Source organism: Temnothorax curvispinosus, unplaced genomic scaffold (genome assembly GCF_003070985.1).
Source record: "Temnothorax curvispinosus isolate PA1 unplaced genomic scaffold, ASM307098v1 QBEX01016605.1, whole genome shotgun sequence".
Lineage (NCBI taxonomy): Eukaryota > Metazoa > Arthropoda > Insecta > Hymenoptera > Formicidae > Temnothorax > Temnothorax curvispinosus.
Genome location: NW_020226385.1, coordinates 63,655 through 86,047, shown reverse-complemented (window position 1 = coordinate 86,047; position 22,393 = coordinate 63,655). Strand labels below are relative to the sequence as shown.

Here is a 22,393-nt window from a genome sequence, read left to right as displayed (position 1 = left end):
GAGAGCATTACTTTGAGAAATAGCGTTTTTAGAAATATCAACTAATTGTAAAATAATATTTTGCGTAATGCAAACTTCGAAATGTAAAATTAAAATTTACATAATTGGGAGAAAAGTCAATTTTTATAAAACTTACATAAATTTAATTGAAAGAAAATCTCTTTCTTTTGTTTGCGTAGACAATTTTTGAAGATGGCAGTGCAAATTTCTGCCTCGTCATATTCCAAAATTAAATGCACATTTTTTAATGCAATTGTTCATACGTCTGATACTTTTTTAAAGATTTTCTATCTTTAGGGGCATACATATTCTTATGACAATAAGGCTGATATTTCTGTAAGTCTATAAAAATAAAATGAGTGCAAAATAAAAAAAAATTCGACAAAAATCTCTAATTTAAAAAAAAAAACGTATGCAATAGAAAAGATTTTATCGTATATTGTCAAAATTTTGAATTAAAACTAGGACATATGGAACGCAGCTCTAGGTATTGAGTTGTCTTAGCTTTTATTCTCGAATATGGTTATGGTTAGTTTGCGGGTTACGTCTTCTGCTAACAGATTATAGTTGACAATTTTGTAAAACTTTATGAGTTTTTATATAATTCATTAATGCACGACGAGCCGTAATATAACAGACACCATTTATGTACTAAATTTTCACATAATTTATATACCATAATTTATATATCAAGTTTTCACGAGAAACTCAAGCAATGGTAATTATGTAATTACATAAATTTGTATGTTGTAAGCCTATATGTGAAATGATTGGTAACTAATACTAAACATATTTGTTTATGTGTCAAGTTTTTCAAGAAAATCTTAATGCCATGCGGGCTATGTGCGGTACCCGCGGTGAAACCAGCAAATCCGTCAGAAGACGGAATGTCGTACAGTAACGATCCGGGAGTCAAGAAACTAATTCGCCCATCCGAACTACCTATTTATACCTTTGAAGACGATTACGCTAAACAGATCCCATGGTAAAGCGCAAGTAATTCCAATTATAACTATTATGTCGCAGACAAGAGATTTAACTCACAATTAAGAAATCTTGTGATAAACTGTTAGAGAAGCAGAAAGTGTAACTGAGTATTCCTTACCAAAAGCACATATTGGAATTGACATTTCTATCACTTATTTTATATAATGTTTATTGTTAATTTTACAGTACAGAATGTTCACCCTCAGTCCTGGAGCAGAACGTATCTAAAATTCGCAAGTCGATTCAAGCAGTTGCATCAGAATATCAACATTACACTGGCGTCGTTTCGGATACCATCGACATTGGTTTTGAACACAGCAGATGTGAGTGTTAGCTAAGCATACATTTAAACGTGCTTTATAGAATTATATTGTCGTACGATAGTAATTTAATTTAATTATCTTTTTTTTGCAGCTCTTTTAGATTATCTACGTGAGGAAAGTAACGTTATGCCACGAATGGGCGCTATCGCTATTGGTGGAATAGCTGGGTTAGTGCTTGGACTTAGAGGACGCAAATTCAAACGAATAGTATATTCTAGCGCGGGTGCTCTTTCTATAGCAGCTATCTGTTATCCGAAGAAGGCAGAAGAGGGATTCGACATGGCTAAACATTACGTGAACGTCGGCTATAATTTTATTTATGGCGGTAAGAAACAATTAAATTATTTTTAGCAAATGGTTTTTGTATAAATAATAAATGTACGTTGAAACTAGCTTTTAAAAAAGTGAAGACGGGACACGATTGTCAATGATACATGGATATATATATCGATGGTTTATTCTAAATAATTTCAGTCAAACCGGGTGACAATCGACAGCTGCAAATCACAATACCGGAAATGCCGAAAATGCCAACATCTTTTTCAGAATTTGCAGATTTAACGATTGTCACAGGTTCAGCAGTGGCTACCGCTGTTGGTAGCTTCGCACAGAATACATACGCATCTTTAAGCGGTAACAAGGAGGTAGGATGCAACGAAGAAATTTCTCTATTGCATCGTCCCTCCCTCATACCTGCATTGCTTAATTGTGCTATCAGAATCTCTTGCTTTTAAGTGTTGATTATCCAAATAAATATGTTAAAAAATCAAATAGGAAACAAATACATGCTACAAAAATAATTTATATGTTGCGACCGTATTGCTGATATATTACGAAATATTATCACGAGTATCTTCTCTTAAAAAATTGTTATGCATTTAGTTTATGCAAACATCGATGGAGATAAAACAAAACATGTAACATTTCGTAACACTGAAGAAATCTCTGAACCGATCATTGAAACACCATCCGCGCCTTTGACAGATAAAAATACAGAAGTACGCTCGCGAAGAAGTTGGTTTGAATGAAAGCAAATTTAGGTGCCTATGCTCGTTTTTTCCTATTATATTTCTTACTGACAATTTTTGTCTTGCTTGCTTGTGTAATAATCTTACTTTATTCTGAACGTCAATTTTCAATGTTTATAGATATTATATTTATCTTTTGCCATTTATATGTTTCAGGAAAATCAATCGACAGCTAAATTAGACACTAAGCAAGATTAGGCGTTTGGCGATAATAATAGCGCAATGTAGTAAAAATGTACAAAAGTTCTATTAATAACATTTTGGAGAAAGAATCGTGTATTATTTGAATAATAAATCCTAAGTACATCACAATATATGAAACAATTCTCAGAATTTCTTTTTGGGTATTTTAATGTACATAAAAATTTAAATTTGCAGAAATCGATCAAGTCTCAGGAAAACATAATCAGCTAGGAGGTTCTATTATTTAAAATTCCAAGAATTCTCCTAATTTTTAAGAATTGCGGTTCCGAGAATTCGGAATTTTGAATCGCAAAAATCAAGAATCTTGAAAATCAGATAAAGTATCAGGAGAACATGATCAAGAAGGAGGTTGCATTATTTGAAATTCCATGTTTTCAAACTGATTTACTCATCTACAGTCTACATTATTGATTGTTAAAATACGAATCTCTCCAAGTGGAAATTGAAAATTGAGACGTATGTACGCTTTCAGCGCGACATTACGATTCGGCGCGCGGGGCGCAGCCGCGTCTCGTTTTATCGACTGGTTATTCCCGGCTCGCCGCTCAACTGTACGGGATTTCGATTCTCACTCTGGCACAAGACCAAAACGGCACTCGAAACCTGCGCACTTGCAGCCTCGGCATGAGGATAGTCAATCTAATGTGCGCCCTTAGGAAACACAAACCGCTGCGTAGATCATGAAAGGGGCGCGCGCGCACACTTTTACCCCCCTACTATCTTGACCTGTTCCTCGCACGGGTCAACACGCGAACTACCGTTGGTGAGGTGCGATTATATCGTAAATTGCTCTTTCTCTCTCTCTCCATTCTCCCTCTCTCCTCTTTCTCTCTCCCCCTCTCTCTCTGTCTCTGTCTCTCTTTGTGTCGTTATCCGGGATGTGAAAGTCGATGATTAGTGCGAGCCCGAAGCGTCCGCTTCTCTACCAAGTGTCGAGAGATATGAATTTGGAGTACGTTCGCTCAGATTCGTTCGGGAGGCTCCTCGATCGGTCTTGGATGCAAATATGATGCTCGTTTATCGTTATTTTCCAACGAGGGTGCTCCGTGTTGTGTGACGCACAGTGAAAGGGTTGCCGTCGCCGTCGCTCGACGCCCGCGTACATCCCCGACAGGCGGATGCTGCAAACTCGATGTACTCTCGTTGATCGTCGTCGTTCTCCGAGCAAAAAGATCGAAAATTTTTTTAAGAAATATCACATGAATTTACGGTGTTTATTATACGAATATGACGAGGGATGATGACGCGTCGATAAATCTCGTGCTAGGCAGTACGTGAATTTCGCGCGATTTAAGAACAGCTTGGCGGATCGAGGTGTTTTACAATTCAGGTAGGTTTTCCAGCTAAATATAAAAAAGCAGTATCGATCCCGGATATTTCTTTTAATACGATATATTATTATTAGATTTAAGAAAATATTTCTGTCAATAATATTTTCATTTTTTAATAACTACAATTTATAATGAAGCATATCGGTAATATTATTTGTATAATAGCGAAACGGTGCGAGAATTCGTGCGCGATTTGCTTTCGTTATTTAATCTCTTCGCGTTTCTATTCGGCATCGAGATTGACGTGTTGGGTGACAATATCCTTACCGATATCCTCTTCGCAATCACCCTCCCATCGCCGAGTATCCGGCGATAGGGAAGAGGGGGCGGGGGGGGGGGGGTTGTGGGCTGTGAAATAGGCCGTAGCGATAGATGTTGTCTCATGTGCCAATCTCGGATGATATTGTTTTATATCTCAAGAACTCTATCTGTCCTTTGATATTCTCGTTGGGGAAAAAAAATCTACTGGAAATTGGAAGTATCCATGTGTGAAAAAACGGTCCGTCAGGTCTGCCGCGGACAAACATTTTATATCGTAATTAGATAATTGGTCGCTGGGATCGATGTCGTGGAAACTTTGCTCACGCGAGAAAAATTGCGCAAGAATATATTAAGATATCTCGAGGCCTTTCTGCAATATCGTGTGTTCGACAAACGCGGTATCGCGCTAAATTTTATATATCATTGATCTGAAAAAAAATCTAACGCCAGATCTAGCGTAAAATAAAAGACTTGAGAGTTTTAATGTTAAAATCTTCGATTCTTTTCGAAGCCTGGATTTTTTACTGATCTTCAAGCGTGATCGAATAAATTTAATTACTTGTAAAACTCTTTCCGTCATAAAACTTAATTCAATCTTATTACATTGCGATTACGATCTTTAATTATTCAGATTTATTCTATTCGTTCTATTTATCGCAACGTCCTTAACGTGTTAACGTTGTACAAAAAAATCGTTGTGTTTTTCACGTAGAGTGGATATGGTAACTATGAACTCCGAAAAATCGGCTTGCCGCCGAAAACCAATAGAGAAAAGTAGCAGCAGTAGCAGCAGCAAGAAGGCGCCCGAGCATGTTGAAGATGTGGATAAAGGAAATGAGGACGATCGTGCGAACGATTCCCCGGATTTGTCCCCCAATACCCCCACGCACAACGTCACTGCCTCTTGCGCCGAAGACACCCCTAATTACCTTGTTTACAAAAAGGTATTATCGCGAATAAAAACGAAGGGTTTAATGTTAGAATTATACCCTGTTCGACTTCAGTGTAATAATTTAAATTAATTTCAACTGCATGTTTTACTTTTAATTTATTTTTCAAACCAAACGACATTGCTTTCGTTATTTTACATAAAATAATTACTATGTTACTTTTTAGATGGAGTCGATTGTGGAAAAGATGTTGGACGAATTCACCGGTGTGCCCGTAAAAACAGTTAAGACCTTCATGACGAAGACGCCGTCTGTTTTTACAGGTAAAGGCGGAGATACTTGTGTTTTAACGTCATAAGCACGATCTTTTATTGTCAATTTAAAGTTAAGCTTAAAAAGAAATGTACGGAAAATGGAATTTTCTTATGCAAGCCTCTCTGAGGTCATAAATTTAGGCCGAGCGACCTTAAACGAAGATTTAACGAAGAAAATAATTATATATAATTGATATATAATATTCCAGGTGCAGATCTTATAGCATGGATGATGAAGAGCATGGATATCGATGATCAAGGTAGAAGATCTATTTTCTTAATTTATGTTAATTCTTAGATTCTATCCGTGATTAATATGAATCTGAAACGTGTAGTATATTGGTATGTTAATTCAGAGGCTCTTCACGTGGCTCATCTTATGGCATCCCATGGTTATTTTTTTCCTATCGACGACCACTGCCTTACCGTAAAGAACGACAACACATTCTACAGGTTTCAAACACCGTATTTTTGGCCATCGAATTGTTGGGAACCTGAGAACACTGATTACGGTAAATATTAATATTATCGTTAGTGTAATTTAATTTGTCACTTGTATCGTAGATGCAAATGATTTAATTAGCAATATATTTAATAATTATAAAAATTATTCTTGTTTGCCAACTTGCTAAAAAGTAATTGATCAGGAAGAAACGTAGTATTACTTTATTATCAATTTTAGCGATTTATATCAAACTTTGTATATACGTGTCATATTTTCGTAACTATATCATGATATATATATCCGTTGGTGCGTTACTACGTTAAATGTTACAGCTGTCTATTTATGCAAAAGGACGATGCAGAATAAAACGCGATTGGAATTGGCGGATTACGAGGCGGAGAATCTGGCTCGATTGCAAAAGATGTTTTCGCGAAAATGGGAATTTATTTTTATGCAGGCAGAAGCGCAAAGTAAAGTTGACAAGAAAAGAGATAAATTAGAAAGAAAAGTCTTGGATAGCCAAGAAAGAGCCTTCTGGGATGTACATCGGCCAATGGTAAATTCTTATTACGTTAGAATAATAGATAAAAATACAGAACATTTACATATATGTTTTCTCATTGATAAAATATCAGGACAAGAATTTTTGTATTATAAATAGGGAAAAGTGAGAGGAAGATTTTTATCAGAGAAATATCGGTTGTCAATTAAATTACATTTCAGCCCGGATGCGTAAACACGACGGAGCTGGATATTAAGAAAGCTTGTCGTAGTAATAAATCTGTCGTACAACCAAGTAAGCATTTGCAACTGGGCGTCGCCGGTGGCAAAATATCGCCGTCTGCAGAAACGAGTGCGACCACATCGATAGAATTTTTGCAGAAGGAGATCGAAACTCTGAAAGACAGACTGCACAAGCCCGTCATCAAGGTCTCGAAAGTAGCCGAAGCGTATGTCAATAGAGTTATCTGTTTTAGCCAAATAAACCGAGGGATATTATATATTTAGGAACATTATTGTATTAACATTTGTTAAAGTCAATCGAGATTTAACTCGGTTAAATATTTCCATGTATAAAATAGCGAAAGTAAAATGTGTGTCCGTTCCAGATTTTGTTCCATGTTGTCCGATGATATAATAGTACAATTTATTTAAGCTTCGCTAAATGTGTATATTATATGCGTTTATAGGCTAATCGATATTTGTGATATTTTTAGTTTGATTGGGTACTTTGAACAATACATGGAGTACGATCCCTTTTTCACCCTACCCGAGCTCACAAATCCATGGATAACCGACAGCCCGGAAATGTGGGAGCAGGAGAAATTAGCGTAAGTATCGTTATTATAAAGAGAAAAAAATTCTCGCATTAGTTGTGGTAAATTTCATCCAGACGTTATGTGTTACCTATATGTTTTTCCACGCATATTTATATATTTACGAATATGTAGGAAAGAAATACCTATGAGAAGAGTAAAGAGGTGGGCGTTCAGTCTTCAAGAACTCTTACAAGATCCCGTTGGTAGAGAACAATTTATACGCTTTTTAGATAAGGAATTTAGCGGCGAAAATCTCAAGTATGTATAACAACTCTCGCGTAAGTTTTTCTTTTTCTTCAGCTACAAACGTTACTATTTCATACTCGTATTATTTACACTTTTATATACTATCTATCTACACACGTAATACGATGTTGAATTTACATCAGGGAGACGAGATCATTTATGATATGTGCAGATTTTGGGAAACCGTTCAGGAATTGAAAACTTTACCGCAGAAAGACGTCCAGATGAAAGTCGAAGAGATATGGCGTGAATTTTTGGACACGGATGCCAGTTGTCCCATCAATGTCGATTCTCGGTCTTACGAGGTTACCAAAAAAAGTCTCGAAAACCCAGACCGATGGTGCTTCGACGTTGCTGCGGTATAAATTTAAGTTATTTAATTATTTGATTAGATATATCATATATAATAGAAGAATAAAACAATAAAACCAATTAAAAAATAAAAATTTAAAAAGTTATTAAACTTTATTTATTTTTTTATTAAAGATAAGAATATAACTACTTGTGAAACAGATCGTTCAAAAGGAGTATTAAACAAGATTAACGATTTATTTCTTGTGAATTGATTTATATTATTATACAAAGTCAAATATATGATGTTTAATAAACAATATATTTCATATTTTAACTTTCTCTATATTGTTATTTTCCAGGCGCATGTATATCATCTAATGAAAAGTGACAGCTACTCGAGATATTTACGCTCGGAAATGTACAAGGACTTTCTCAATGGATCCAAAAAAAAGGTAATTCCTCTTCGTGAGATCGTTGCGATAATTTGAAATGTGTCATTATTACTTAAATCATATGATTAACAAGATCTACTGTGTTCTTAACATTTCAGACTTCCGTAAAAGGCATTCGCTCTATCGTTTCCTTCACAGGACGAAGAGACACAGCAACTTCGTAACCTGCCACTTTCTAGCACTTATTATAATAATCTTACATCTCTACTTGCTACTCCGCTTCTTCTTTTGTTTCCGTCAAAAACTGCACAAAACTGACAAGAGAAATTTGAATTGTAAGAGATATTTTCTATTTGACTTTTTCTTACATTATCGACACATCTATAATTAATTGAATATTTTATATCGGTTATTATATACAACAACTAAGATTGCTTAAAATTTCATCGAGGAATCGTACGCTTTTCAAATCTATTATAATATATAAAAGATCGATTACAAATCAATTATTGCATTCGTCCAATATTTCGTATCTATTATTTATGATTTATCTAATTATCATAAATTTTTAATTGTAACTTTCTCATCATTTTTATTTAAAGTATAATTATCTAAATATTTAATATCAAAAATCTAAAAATTTGGAAAAAGATAACGCGCTATCAAACTTTTGCTAACAAAAATTAATTGCAAAAATTTTAAAAATTCAGCCGTAAAAGTATAGAGATCTTATTTTCATTATACATATATCCACGTAGGTATACACTTATTTTGTTAGGATTTAACACTGCGGCATACTTTTTGGATAATCTAAGTAGAAATAAATGCGTGTAAATAACGCGTTTTCTTAATCCGCGAAATGCATTAGATATATCAAATTAATTGTAATAGCGGAATTGAACTGATGAGGAATTAGGGGAATGTTAGAATAATACAAACTGTCGTATGACATAAATTAATTGTACAAGCGATACAGTCGAGAATTATGTATCTTCAACAAATGAAAGCAAGAGAATTGAGCAAAAGACACGCACAGATATGTACAGAAATATATTTTGCATATAGTAAATAATCTCAACATTGCCCAAATTTTAAAGATTACGAAAAATGTCATTCAACATATCCTTCTCTTTCGTTATATTCGCATACATAAAACTTGTGTCAGAGAAAACTCGTAGAATTAAGTTAAAAACCTAAAGCTACAATAAAATCGGATAAAAAAAGGTATTTATTATTTACTTAATTCAAAATATTTCTTTATCTTCTATTTCCCTGTGTATCTTACGGCACCGACATCTTCTATATTCTCTATGAAAATAATAAAAGAGTCTTCTGAAATTACTTTCAATTTCCTTATCTTTTTAGTTTAGATAAAAAACATTAATAGCAAAAGAGAGAGAGAGAGAGAGAGAGAGAAGAAAAAGAGAAACGTTGAGTCAAAGACATAAGGAATATTCAGAACTGTTAAACTTATTTCTAATGTTACGTTATTATGGTCCTCATGATCTAACTACTTAGTTATATTATATCATTACGTATTTCCGACTATTCAACATTTAGCATAATCGAATATTCATTGCCGTTACATGATTTAATAACTAAATGTCTCTGACTGAATGTGATTCAAACTACTAAAAACTTTCCTGATTACTTTGGCACAAAGTCGTCTAACGGAACTCCTGTAATACGTACATGTATGTATGTTCTTATATCTATACGTCATCTTCTAACGTTTTAAGTATTTTTATTAGATAACATAAGTTTATAGATATTTCTCAATGATACTATTTTGTTACTGGCAGTAAAAATTATTTTTAACAATTAAACTTATGTTAATGAGCTACGGAATCAAACAGCTTGATAATAGCTTGATGTGTGCACGTTCCAGAAAAGCTCGTAAAAACAAAAAGATAAATGCTGTAAAAATATTAATATCGTATTGATGGAAAAATATTTTCTACAAAATATTCATTTTTCAGGATGGTATAAAATTTATTACTAATATACATAATATATATCTATTCTATCAACGAATATTTGCGAATAGATGTTCCTTTCACATCTTAAACAACAATTTATCGATCGACATTTCGGTAAAGTACAAAATTGTTCTGTCCTTAATGACAGCTATTCAGTTTATACAAGCCTTCGTTACATGACGATTTATGTAGCAATCTTATGTAGCAATAATGGCACGAATCGTGAAAAATACTAAATACCTGCTGCGCAGATATAACTATAATATATGCACGGTCGTGCTGGATTTGTGGATACAAAGCTCGATATATTTCAAATCTAATATTAAATAAATTTTACGAGCTTTCCCAGATTTCCTTTCTAGGGCACAAATATCGTAAGAAACATAAGTGTCAAATTCGCCTAGAAATATACAACAACGACTCAAGTGTTCGTCGTTCCATGTCTAAAAGTGTCTAAGAATGTTGTTGAATCCCCAACAATTGAATTGTCGCGATTGTAATACGTAAAGTCTTTTGCAGAACGCTCATTTAAATCGATTCGTTGATTGTCTGCGCGAATCCTATATCGCTTCTATATCCTTTTTATTATTTCTGTTGATGAGCGGCACCACCGCCCAGAGCGCGGTGCCCAAAATCAGGATGATTCCGAAGGCCAAGAAGATCGGCTTGTACGACAGCACGTTCTCGTAGATGACCCCGCAAACGGGCGGTCCGACGAGCTGCAACACGCCGTTAACGAACAACGAGATCCCATAGGACGAGCTGAGCTTCTCCGGTCCCAGCATATCCGCGAGGATGACCGTCGTGATGCCGATGTACATGCCTGATGACAGGCCGAAGAGGGCGCAGAAGAACGATAGCATGGTGTAGCTGGTCGCCATCGGTAACAGAGCCAGGGCGATTCCGCTGGTGCCGAGTCCGCCCACGAAGTAATAATACTTGGGCATAAAATCGATGTCAGATAAGGACGCGCCGCTGATCCTGCCGACCAGATCCAACGCCGAAACTATGGACAGCAGGAGGGCCGACGAGTTTTTGTCGAAGCCCTCAGCGATCGCGTAGGACGGCAGGAGAATCATAAAGTTCGTGTTGCTGATGGCCGACGTGGAGTTGGAGATGAGAATCACCAGATAAATGGGATCCCTCAGCACGCTCAGGTCGAAGAAGGGCATCTTCTCGAGCTTGCTATCGCATTTCTTCGATGTCTTTGCCGAGCTCCGTCTCGGTTCCTCGACGCACACCCTGCTATCTTCTTTTCGGTTTTCCTCGACTTTCGAGGAGTCCAATTGCGACCTACCATTCTTCTCTGTAACAGCACTGTCTCGCTGCGATAAATTCTGCGTATCGCCATTTGGACGATCGCCATCTTCCTCGGCAAGACACGGAGTTGTCATGCGAAACTCATTCAGAGTATTCTCTCGCGGAATTTCTTCCTGTATATGCGAATCCTCGTCCTTAACAGCGTTGTACCGTAATCCTACGATCGTATCATTCTCCTTGTAATCCAATTTCCTCTTAGGCCCACCGGATGCCTTCTCCGTGGTTGACTCTAGCACCACGTTGTGCAAAAGATTCGAGAATTTGCGTATTGGTTCGTCGTTGAATTTTGCGTCCTCTCCCATTTTTTCAATCGATTCCCATTTCCCGCCGACAGGCTCTTCGAGGGTTGGCGCGTTGTGTAAAAGATCTGAGAACTTGCGTATTGGTTCGTCATCGAATTTTGCGTCCTCTCTTATTTTTTCAGTTGTCTCCCATTTTCCACCGATAGGCTCGTCGAGAGTCAGCGCTTCGTTATCGACTCCCTCGTCCAGGGGCACAATTTTCATGTGCTGCTCGACCGGATGATATAGGAGGGCGCAGACCAGCGTGTTCAGCGTGATCGCGCCCATGATGAGGACAGCTCCTCTGGAATGTGACAATAAAACCTGATTTAAGTAAGGTATGCATCCAGCTTTGTTTTTAAGGGGCGAGAAGGAAATGGTTTTCAGATAAAACTTCAACTTGGACCTGGGCTTGTTGTATTTCCGTTACTATTGTTATTTGTTTTTAGACTAAATTTTATCAAAACTTTATATTTATTTGTCCGACGATATTAACTAGGAAGGTATTGTAATTGCGATTTTTTGAACGAATTAGTAATTAAAAAACTGTTTTATATCGTTGACATAAGACGGTATTAACCAAATTAATAATTAAAACGTTTTATATCGTTGACGTAAATATATCCACAGTACAGTATGGATTGATTTTCTCTCTACTGAACGCATAGGAAACTGGAGGAATTAGAATTTCCGAATTGACGAGGCTTCATTGTTCGACGTCTGCGGGACCTTTCTTGGGACGAAGATTTCGACGGGTAAGTTTGCGAAAAGTTTTGTGCCGTGTGACTTCCCAAGCCGCTTCGGAGTGCGCTTCTACTTTCCGATCCCTCGAAAGCAGTTGGGACTACTGTATAAAGTCTTTTGCGGAAGGGCTCTCGGTAGAATAGATATCTTGTTCTCGAAACAGGAGCCGAAAGGAACATCTGAATAATTCACATTCAGTTTTTCTAATAATTGCTCCTCCACGTTCTCTTAAGTAGACATTATTAGAGAAAAAAAAAGTGTCAAATCAACACTGATATACTGGTATATGTATATGCAAGAATATATAATCTTGAAATGAGATTATATTGCATTAAGCGAAGAAAACTTGCTTGAAAATAAAGTCATTTATATAGTTAAACGAAGTTTTATATTGTTCAATGAAGAAAAAAATATTGAAATAAAAAGATGAAATTCTTATAAGAGAAAGATTATATATCAGTGTTAATTTAACCTTTTTTTTTTCTGTGTATACGACTTTTTTAGTAAATTACCTATATCCGAAGCAGTCCAAGAGATATTGCAGTAACGGTGGTAGCACTATAGTGCCGATCGCGCTACCAGAAATGCATAGACCGTTCGCTACCCCTCGTAGTCTCTCGAAGTATTGCGTAACGATGTAAACCGTCGGTGGAAATGACAATCCAGCGCCGATTCCGACCATAAGACCATAACTACGTATAAAAAAAAACTATTATTTATAAATATTGAAAGTATAAAAATTTTTTAGAAATGCCAGAAAATATTAATTTTTTATTCTTTATACATGCAAGAATTATAACGTCAAAATGTCATCAAAAAGGTCATTTTGACGTAAAATGACGACAAATAACGTCAGCTTGCTACCTGGGATGTTTCGTGTAGCATTTTAATGTATTACGTGTATACGTAAATCAAAGACTTGAATAATATACGTAAATCAAGGAGACCTTTCGTCTTAAATGCTTCAACAACCGGCTTTATTACACAACATTTCGGCACCGTTTCGTCATAGTAGTTATTAAAATCAAAGTTGTTAACAACTGTGTTTGCCTATTCACTTGCGACGCTTCTCGAACGTCAATCGATAAAGAAACTGTACCTGACGTAAAGATAAGTAACTGAATTAGCGAAGTAGCTCAGCATCATCCCGCTGGCTGCAAAAGTGCCGCCGATGAGAGTCACCGTTTTATAGGAGTACTTGGTCGACAAAATACTAGATAAAGGACCTGCAAAATATTTCATATTATATTTTTTGGATATATGCATCGCATTTTATTTACTTTACAAATATATCAATGTGTATTGAAAGCAAAATTTTGTTCGTAAAGGAATAAAGCAAAGTATCTTGTATATTAGACAAACGAAACTTATTATAATATCATTAGTTTAATTTACATCTAAATCTATGAACATATATCACAAATAAAATGCGAGATGTGTTCTCGGAAAATTCAGGCGATTTTCAAATTTAAAATCAAAGTAGAATATTATTTTGAAGAGTATTGCTTACCTAACGAGCTGTACAGAAAGTAGCATAACGCCGGCATCCAGGAGGCCGCCGTGGAGGAGGCTTTGAAAACATGCAGAAACTCGACGAAGAGCACGCCGAAGGACTTGACGGTGCCGGGGATGAGAAAGTTGACGACGAGGGCGGAGAACAGGACCACCCAGCCCCATCCCCCGTCCGGCGGGATCATCTTCGTCCTCCGCGTCTTCCTCCTCGTCGACATGGTTCTTCCGATCGCGGCGCGAGTCCCGTGCGATTCTCGACTGCAAAACCGTTCAAAAGGGGGACGTCGTTACGCGTGGATTATAATAGACACTTTCTGCCTTCCGTCGCCGCGCGAAGGTAAAGAGAAAGATTATTATCGCTGTTAAAGGACGGATCAGCCTGGAGCGCCGTCCTTGGCGCGATTACGCTCTTTCATAACAGCGCGCGATAGAGGAATCGGCAGCGTTCGATGAAATCATCGACGTTTCGCGAGACCGCGGATTATCCTATTGTATTCCGCGGCGTCGCAAAACTTTCGCGTCCTCGAAGATCCACGCGTATATCTCTAGCTTCCCAGACAACACGCATGTCTAAAAGACGTCTTTAAGACGTTACCAAAAATTAAAATTTACAAGACGTCTCTTAGACATCTTTAAGACGTTATAATGTTGTCTTTCTTCCTACAGTTCGTCATAAGATTACCATAAAATCTGAAATTCGCCGCGTTGTTTGCCGCAGGTTCTTTCCGACAGTTTCGTCATAAGATTACCGTAAAATCTAAAATTCGCCGTGTTGTTTGCGCGATGCGAACCAGCGGCGGAGAGAATGACGCGTTTCCTTTTTTTATAATTGTCCGCTTATTGACCGCACACGCTTTCCCATAAGGATTTTCTTTTCACACTTGGCCGCGCGCGACGGCTTCGCGCGTTCACCTGCGCGCACGCATGGAATATATACGATTTTCATTGGAACACGCGCGTTCGTTGGAACCGTCACGTGTAATACGTGTCCCGGTTACCATTCACGATCGCGCACGCGAACGCCCGGGGAAAAATTCCCGCCCGTGTGTACCAACGCGCGCGACGAGCTCGGAATAATTAATCCTTCCATTTGCTCCTAAACGTAAAGGGAATATATGGTTGAAAAAAAAAGAGACTGAAGAAAAGCCATTTTAATCGCGTGGAAGAGAACAGAAAATACGTGTTGATCTATACACATCGGAAACCCACGTATCTACATGCAGGAAGATCATAGGATGAAAGTCGCCGAACAAGACTCTCGTGACTCTCTGCTGTCGTATTCTTCTATTTCGGTAGAAAGCACGCGTCAGGTATCACGAGATCTTGGAATTAAGCTGCGGTTTGAAGGACTTGTTAAAAGATATCGGTCAAAAATCGTAACGAGTTTAGGCTCGACGAAGGACGATGAGTAAATTAACCTTTGACCGAGGCGATGGAATCTTTCTTACGAATTGTTTTTTTATATTTTTTGATGTGCTGAATCATTATCAAACTTTTAATTATATTTCAAGCTGATGAGAAAATAGCAAAAATTGCATGCAAAGTAGCAAATTGGTAAAAATCGGAACAAAAACTCAAGAATATATAACATTTTCTTACCCTTATGTTCTCCTCCTACTGTCTCTCACCCCACCTCCTTTGTTCTAATCTGACACATCACCCATTCTAACATAAAAGAGAAAAAAAACCAGCCCACTCTATCACCCAACCTAACTCAACCCTGGTGGAAAAATGTCGTAGAATTTTTCTTAAGTCTTAATTCTTACAAAATTTCTGACAAATGTGAGAAATTTTTTTACCAGGGTTTAAATGCGATTTTCGCTATTTTTCTATCAGATCAGCTCGAAATAAACGTTCGATAATGATTCAGCACATGAAAAAATATAAGAAAACATGCATAAGAAAGGTTTCAACGGTCAAAATCTGGTTACTTTCCCCATCGTCCTTTGTTTTATCTTTCGAGCCTTACTCCCAAAGTAAGATATGATAATTTTATCGCTCGTACCTAAAAATGTAAATCCATGCTCTCCAATGATGTTAAACATAATGGCTGATTCTCATTGCTTTCCTTTTATTGCTTTCAATCGAGGAATAAAAGTTGCAATGATTTTGCGACCGTTTAACACACTTCGATGCTTTCGATATTAAATCAATCGCGTATTCGGCTAAAAGTCTTGAGCATTCGAAACAATATCTTTAATCAGGTGTTGAGATATTATTATCCATAATTAAAAAAGCAAAGGGGCTAGATTTTTATTATTGCCAATTTGATTATAAACTTCTTCCTCGGAAAATTTTAAACAAACGGAACTATCTTCGATATCACGTGTCGGGATATTAATTCATTCGGGAGTTAAAAAGTTGCAAAAGAGTTAAATTCTCATCATCTCCTTTGCATTATGAATTATTAGGCGGATCTAACTGTCATCCTTCTGGGAAGCGTTAGTTACGGTGTTTAACGTGTCGGTACGAAGGCGAACATATGATAAACGGTAAAAATAAAATACTTAGTGTACTCACGCTACACGTACGTACGCGTGTGTCTCGTCACTCTCGTCTCGATCCGCGTCTTTGTGGTATTAATTAGCATATATCTCGGCGAGCGCGTTACGTTCTATCGTCCAACGTCGCATTCGAGTTCCTGACGGATACTCTGCGTGTTACGCGGCTATCGCGTGGCGGGCAACCATTAATTTGAAAAATTACGACTATTATCTGGCTTTTAGATTTGAACTTTTCATCACGTTTCTCTGCCCCCTAATTTAGCTGAGAATTAGCCGGAAGCGTAGTGGAAGTTTGACAATTTAATCGATATGACTAACTGGAATCCGGCGAAAAGGACAATGTAATAATAGATATCTAGTTAGCCAAATCTGAAAAGAACATATTTTATCAAGCGTCCGTAAAAAGTTTCCTTGACAAAGTAACGACAGATTTGATGCAAAATCCGCTAATTAAATGATATTTACAAAACGACAGAAATTACTTATTCATAAAATGACAGGCAGAACTCCCCGCAAGTTGATCCGACAGCAAACAGACGGCAAAAACCGAGCAAGAACATGCATAGTACAATACGACGGTAAATTGGCAGCAAATGAGACTTTCCATTACGTAGCTTATACTCAGTATACTTAAGGTAATACTTAAAGGTATTTAAAGGTATTTAAAATGACGCATCAAATTATCGAGTTATGTAACAGCAACAAACGGTTTGCTCGATATTCACTACCAATTTGCTGTTACATTGTGCCGCGCATATTCTTGCTCAATTTTTACCGTCTGTTTGCTGTTAGATTATGCTTTTGCAAGCAATTATTACTCTTATTTTATGAACAGTAAGTTTTGCAAGCCTAACAAGGACACAGATGTGGCATCGGTTTTAACGCAAAATTCTAATCTTTGCTGGCGTATTGTTATCATTTTACGTAAAGGGTATGTAACGAAGACTTTGTGGTAAACATATTTGCCGGGCATTTAACGACGATCTAATAAATGTCTGTCTGCAGCGTAATGCAAAAATAAAGATGCAGTCTATATATAAGTTTTGATGGACATAACTTCAATTTACGATTCACGAAACATTTTCAATCACTCAAACGTTTTGAATGAAAATATTATTTCTTCCACAAGCGTCCCTTTCAAGTTTTAATAAAAAGAAAAACGAACGCGCTTTGCATCACGAAACGTCGCGCAGCTTCTATAACTTTGTAACTCGTTCTTTAAAACGTTATTAATTAAAAATGCACAGGTAAGGCATTGAAAGTATAAATTAATTCTTCGGTTCTCTGATTCTCTCAAGGTAATGTGAATCTCGCTGATTGACGTCTCGAGGATCATCCGCGAGTTTGCGTATTTGCCTTCGTTTCGAGGCGAGCGACGGTGCCAGTGGTAGTAAACCGCGCAACGGTGAGAAAAGTCCCGTAATCGGCCACGCGGCTGCACACCGCGCTACAAGTAGGCACATCGCTCGCGAGGAAGTACCACGCCTGGGTACTATGAATGATTCCCATTTACTACGGATGCGTAAAACGCTCGGACGCGCTGCTCGCGAACGCGCCACCGCCGATCGCCCGCCGCGCCGCGCCGCGCCACGCCGTTCTCCAGTCGGTGCGAGACGCGTGGTACGATCGACCTCGCGAGATCTCACGTTAATAACGTTTCAAAAAATGCCGCTCACGTGTTACACAGTGACGAGCTATAAAAAGTTTTGTAATACGCGTGTAATCTCCGGATTTTTAACCAAAAAAAGAGAGAGAGAGAAATCTTTACGAAAAAGATCATATTTTCATTAAAATGTTTAATAATATTTAAAAACTTTCGGAGTCACACGGTATCCTTTATGTTAAAGTCGCACGCTAGTGATTCACGTTTTACGTAATTCCATTTCAATCAAATCGCTTCCAAATGATAAATATGTATATTTCTGCGTGAAACTTTTGCCAGACTTTTCTCCTCTTCGACTTCTTTCTTGCCGAGTTAAAATTCTCCAGATTTTTGGCAGCGTTTTCGTAAATAACGACAGTGGGGGAAGAAACCGTCTGATCAAACGATATAAGAGAGGTCGGGAATCTTCAAAGGAACGCGCTCTATTTGCGTAAGACAAACGTGGAAGGAGGACACTTCGAATATTATTTAAATAAACAAAAATATAGACAAAACAAAAATGTGGATATTGGCCTTCCTCTCTGGATCTACGGATTAATGTGTTTATAGTAATCGAAGATGAACAATTGCGTAATTCTGACGGAATTATACCGAACATTTTCCAGAACATATGTTGCCAAGTGAATAAATAACCGGTTCTATTAATACATTCTTAAGGCCGAAAGTTTGAATGTGAATGTATCATTACGCGCTAAAGGTTAATGTCGCTATTGAAGCCGAAAACCTAACGCTCGAAGAATCTCATGGTTTTCCAGTCGATAGATATATCAGTTCTATGCTTATCAAGCCAATTATGATACTTTCTCACTCTTGCTGTTTGATGTAGAAAAGAGAAGATTGAACGCTAATAATAGAAGACATGTAATTATTTTCTCGCTCGCTACGTCTGGCAAAAAATTGTTCATACATTCGCAAAAATGTTATATTTTGTTAAATATTGATCAAATATTAGCAACCTTGTATGGTTTGCTCAAATTTGAAGCTAAAATCCTATATAATGACTTCAATTATGAAGGCTGTTTAAAATGTTATCAAATATGTTGCCACTCTGCGTCACTAAACGTTAAATTATATACTTAATAAGCATCAATAATAATCTCGCAATCGATGAAACTCATCTCGCAAACGTTTGAGTGATTGGAAATGTTCGTAAATAAAAAATAATGTAGAATAATAAATAATACTATAGAAATTAGTTTGCATAAGAAAATTATTTTTATTTTTGTAAAATAATATTTTTTTTAATAAGTGAAACAGGAAAAAAATATTTTTTAATAAAATGCTATAAAGTTATTAATATAATTAGCAAAGAGATCATAGGATATATTACATTCACATATATTTTAGCAAGGTTTGTGCAGTAAGATTAATTATTGTATATACAATTCTGATGCATGATGTACATACGCTCGATTCATTGGATGACTAAAATTCTAAGAAAAGTTACATGTTTTCTTTATGAATCGTTACAAGGAAGATATCATTTACATTAATCGGCTGTCTATTTTGTAATAAACACAGCGACTATTAGCTGGCAAAGCAACGCAAGAAATTCTCAAGATACTTTATATCGTATAACTAAACATTCATTCAGGAAAAAGCCAGCAATGGCGCCGCGCCGCGCCGCGGCGTAAGCGGCGGAGATCTGTGTCTCATTAAATAATTTTATGTTCAAATCTTACTCGATTTATTTGATATCGAGTTTCACGGGTCGTGCGACCGAACGTCGAGTCGCGTATTTACGCCTATATTATACTTATTAATTTAAGGCGTTCTGTCGCCATAGTCATGCGCGAGATAGCGTGGGCAACTCGTATCTCGGCAGTAACAAACGGCACGCTCGTTAACGTTCAAACGCCTTGAAGCATTACGGTGAATTAATATCCGTAAACAGAATCCGAAAGGAAAAACACGTTCCATTACGAAGGTAACGGGTGGGTAACGTTAATATACGCGCGCGCACACGCGTGAGGAGACGCCGAAGCGTTAACCGGTAATCATCCCTTATTGAAGGATTAATCACACGTTTCGTGTTTTCTCCCGCAATACGTGCGCTTCGTTATTGGCAAATAAGATTTCCCGAACGCTTGCGTTTTTTTTTCTTTTTTTTTTCTTTTTGGAAGCTAAATGCCAGAGAACCTACATAGTTGAATCACAAATACATTCTGTACATGTGTATCACATGGTTAAAACGACATGTGTGGAATCGCGATTCTATAAAGTGACGCGTGTTATTGGTTTTGGCAAAGTTGTTGCTTTTGTAAAAGATGTGCACTACATTCTAGTCTTTGCTAGTATGTTAAATCAAGCTGTTAATTATATAATTATGACATCAACCCGATTTTATTGGGTTCACTCTCGCTCTTGTTCCCTCTCACATTTCTCTTCCATTCTTCATTCGCAATCTTGTGATTAAAGTCTACTTTGCTTTATAAAAAGCAAGATAAAATTTCCTTCATTTCTTATTTTAATTGAATTTCTTTTTGTCTCCTTTTTTTATTTCGATTAAATAAAATATTTCACATTATGCGGATAACAGCGAGACCTCTGCACCTGTAAACTATAGGCCTGTTCGTTTTCGCTGCACTTCTGAATTTGTGCGATAAGTTAGAATGAAACAAATATATTTTCTTTCATTCTAACTTATTGCCGTACGAATTCAGAAGTGCAATGTATAGCGAAAGATAACAGGCTTTATCGTACTACGTAAAATATACAGCAATTTCGTCTATTAGTTGGAAAAATTTGTGTATTTTTCCACGCACGCAGTTGATGGAAATACAATGACACGCCGACGACAAACGATATCGTGCATGAAATATAACAGATGCATTTGCGAACAACGACATATGTTTCCGTCTAATTCTAAATCAAGCATATATAAGATCGCATGACGTGAAACACGCGATACACAAGGTTACCACTCTAGTAGAATTGGCCAACAAATCTAATAATATATATTTCTTGAATAAAACTCGAACTTTTCTTTCTGCAGTTCGAACCTGCGTCTATATACCAAGAAGTTTTATCATTTCGTAAATTAATTTTGAAATGCTCGCAATGTCTTTTTGCAATGTTTATATTGCGATAAGCTTTGTATAGCATTATAATGTACTTAACTCAAAATATACTTAAATATGTATGCTTGAATGGATTTAAATAAAACCCCTAATGATCAGTACAGCTGATTATTAATGCAAGTCAGTATCTGCATTTAAAAATATAAGAAAAACAGGTTTTGAAACTAAATAACACATAATTAATCGCAAATATAATGTAAATCATTTGCATGACAATGAGAAGGTTTAAGAACAGCAACATGATAATAACGTCTCTAATTTTTAGATTCTTAAATTTTGACTAATAACTAATAAAAATTTCAAATTGATCTTAGATTCCGTGCGAGTTGTAAATTAGGAATCTAAGGCCTAGTTTACACCGATCACTTGATACGCGTATTAAATAGTAAATAACTAGTAAATTAGTTTGATTATTGGCTGATCAGCTCAAATATACTATTTGATACGCGTATCAAGAGATCGGTGTAAACTAGGCCTACATCAGCGAAAAAAGTTCAATTAAGGATTCATCAAGCTCAATATGTATATCAGCGATTTAAAGGTACGAAAATATGGAGTTATCCAGGATTATAAAAGACGAGTCGAGTCTAAATTAAAGTCATAGATTTATTATCGAGCATTATTAGCCCAACCAATTCATCCGAAAGCAATTATAATAATCGCGCACTGACCTGGTAGACATTTCCTCTGGTTTCGACATCTCTTCTTCTCACCGCTAGCGGTGGTGGAGGAAGGATGAAGGTGGCGGTGGCTCAGTCACCCGCGGAGAACTACTCTCTCTCTCTCTTTCGCTCTCTTCACACACACACACTCTCTCTTTTACTCTGGTAGGAGGGCAACGGGAAGCAGGATGCTCATCGGACGTTTGCTATCATCCTGTGTCTTGGACTAGACTGCACACTGGCACCGTAGAACCCGTTCCACTCCCTCTTCTTTTTTCCTCAGCTCTCCTCGAACCGGCGCAGGAACACCCGAAGGTTGCCCTCAACTTTTATCGTACCAAAACGGTCACCATGCCGCGCCATTATAAGACCGGTGTGCACCACCGATGTGCACGTTACGGTGTGCACGTAAGGATTGTTTTCTGCGAATTAGCTGGCAGGCTGGCAGGCAGGCTGGCTGGCTGGCTGGCTGGCTGGCTAGCTGACCGGCTGGCTGGGCGACTGGTCGGCGATACCGACTTTACTGGTGAGCCACCACACGGAGGTGCTCTCGGTACACCGCGGCGAGACTACAAGGTGGAGACAGGTCGAGTAGCGTGATCCAGCGCACGATC

At 37.2% G+C, this 22,393-nt stretch overlaps 2 protein-coding genes across 3 annotated transcripts; one reads left to right on the top strand and one right to left on the bottom strand.

Annotated features, from left to right (window-relative positions):
• The first annotated feature begins 502 nt into the window (after positions 1 to 502).
• LOC112466848 (regulator of G-protein signaling 7-like) lies at positions 503 to 8,359 on the top strand. Of its 2 annotated transcripts, XM_025035184.1 has the most exons (16): positions 503 to 718; positions 810 to 985; positions 1,174 to 1,310; positions 1,402 to 1,635; positions 1,785 to 1,964; positions 4,837 to 5,078; positions 5,251 to 5,347; positions 5,548 to 5,598; positions 5,695 to 5,850; positions 6,116 to 6,339; positions 6,507 to 6,733; positions 7,001 to 7,114; positions 7,235 to 7,360; positions 7,521 to 7,707; positions 8,002 to 8,094; positions 8,193 to 8,359. In XM_025035184.1, the coding sequence occupies exons 1-16, from the start codon at positions 716 to 718 to the stop codon at positions 8,256 to 8,258; spliced, it is 2,313 nt and encodes a 770-aa protein (XP_024890952.1). In that variant the 5' UTR covers positions 503 to 715; the 3' UTR covers positions 8,259 to 8,359. The 2 variants fall into 2 exon arrangements, with proteins under 2 accessions (XP_024890952.1, XP_024890951.1); XM_025035183.1 differs by lacking the exons at positions 4,837 to 5,078; positions 5,251 to 5,347; positions 5,548 to 5,598; ... (6 more) ...; positions 8,002 to 8,094; positions 8,193 to 8,359 and adding an exon at positions 2,495 to 2,610 and having other exon boundaries at positions 509 to 718; positions 1,785 to 1,954.
• Positions 8,360 to 9,069: 710 nt separating this feature from the next.
• LOC112466847 (monocarboxylate transporter 13-like) lies at positions 9,070 to 22,359 on the bottom strand. The gene is made up of 5 exons (XM_025035182.1): positions 21,789 to 22,359; positions 13,869 to 14,128; positions 13,458 to 13,584; positions 12,871 to 13,050; positions 9,070 to 11,918 (listed from the first exon to the last, which is right to left on the bottom strand). Exons 1-5 carry the CDS (start codon positions 21,815 to 21,817, stop codon positions 10,574 to 10,576), a joined length of 1,941 nt encoding a protein of 646 aa, XP_024890950.1. The 5' UTR covers positions 21,818 to 22,359; the 3' UTR covers positions 9,070 to 10,573.
• Between the last annotated feature and the right edge of the window lie 34 nt (positions 22,360 to 22,393).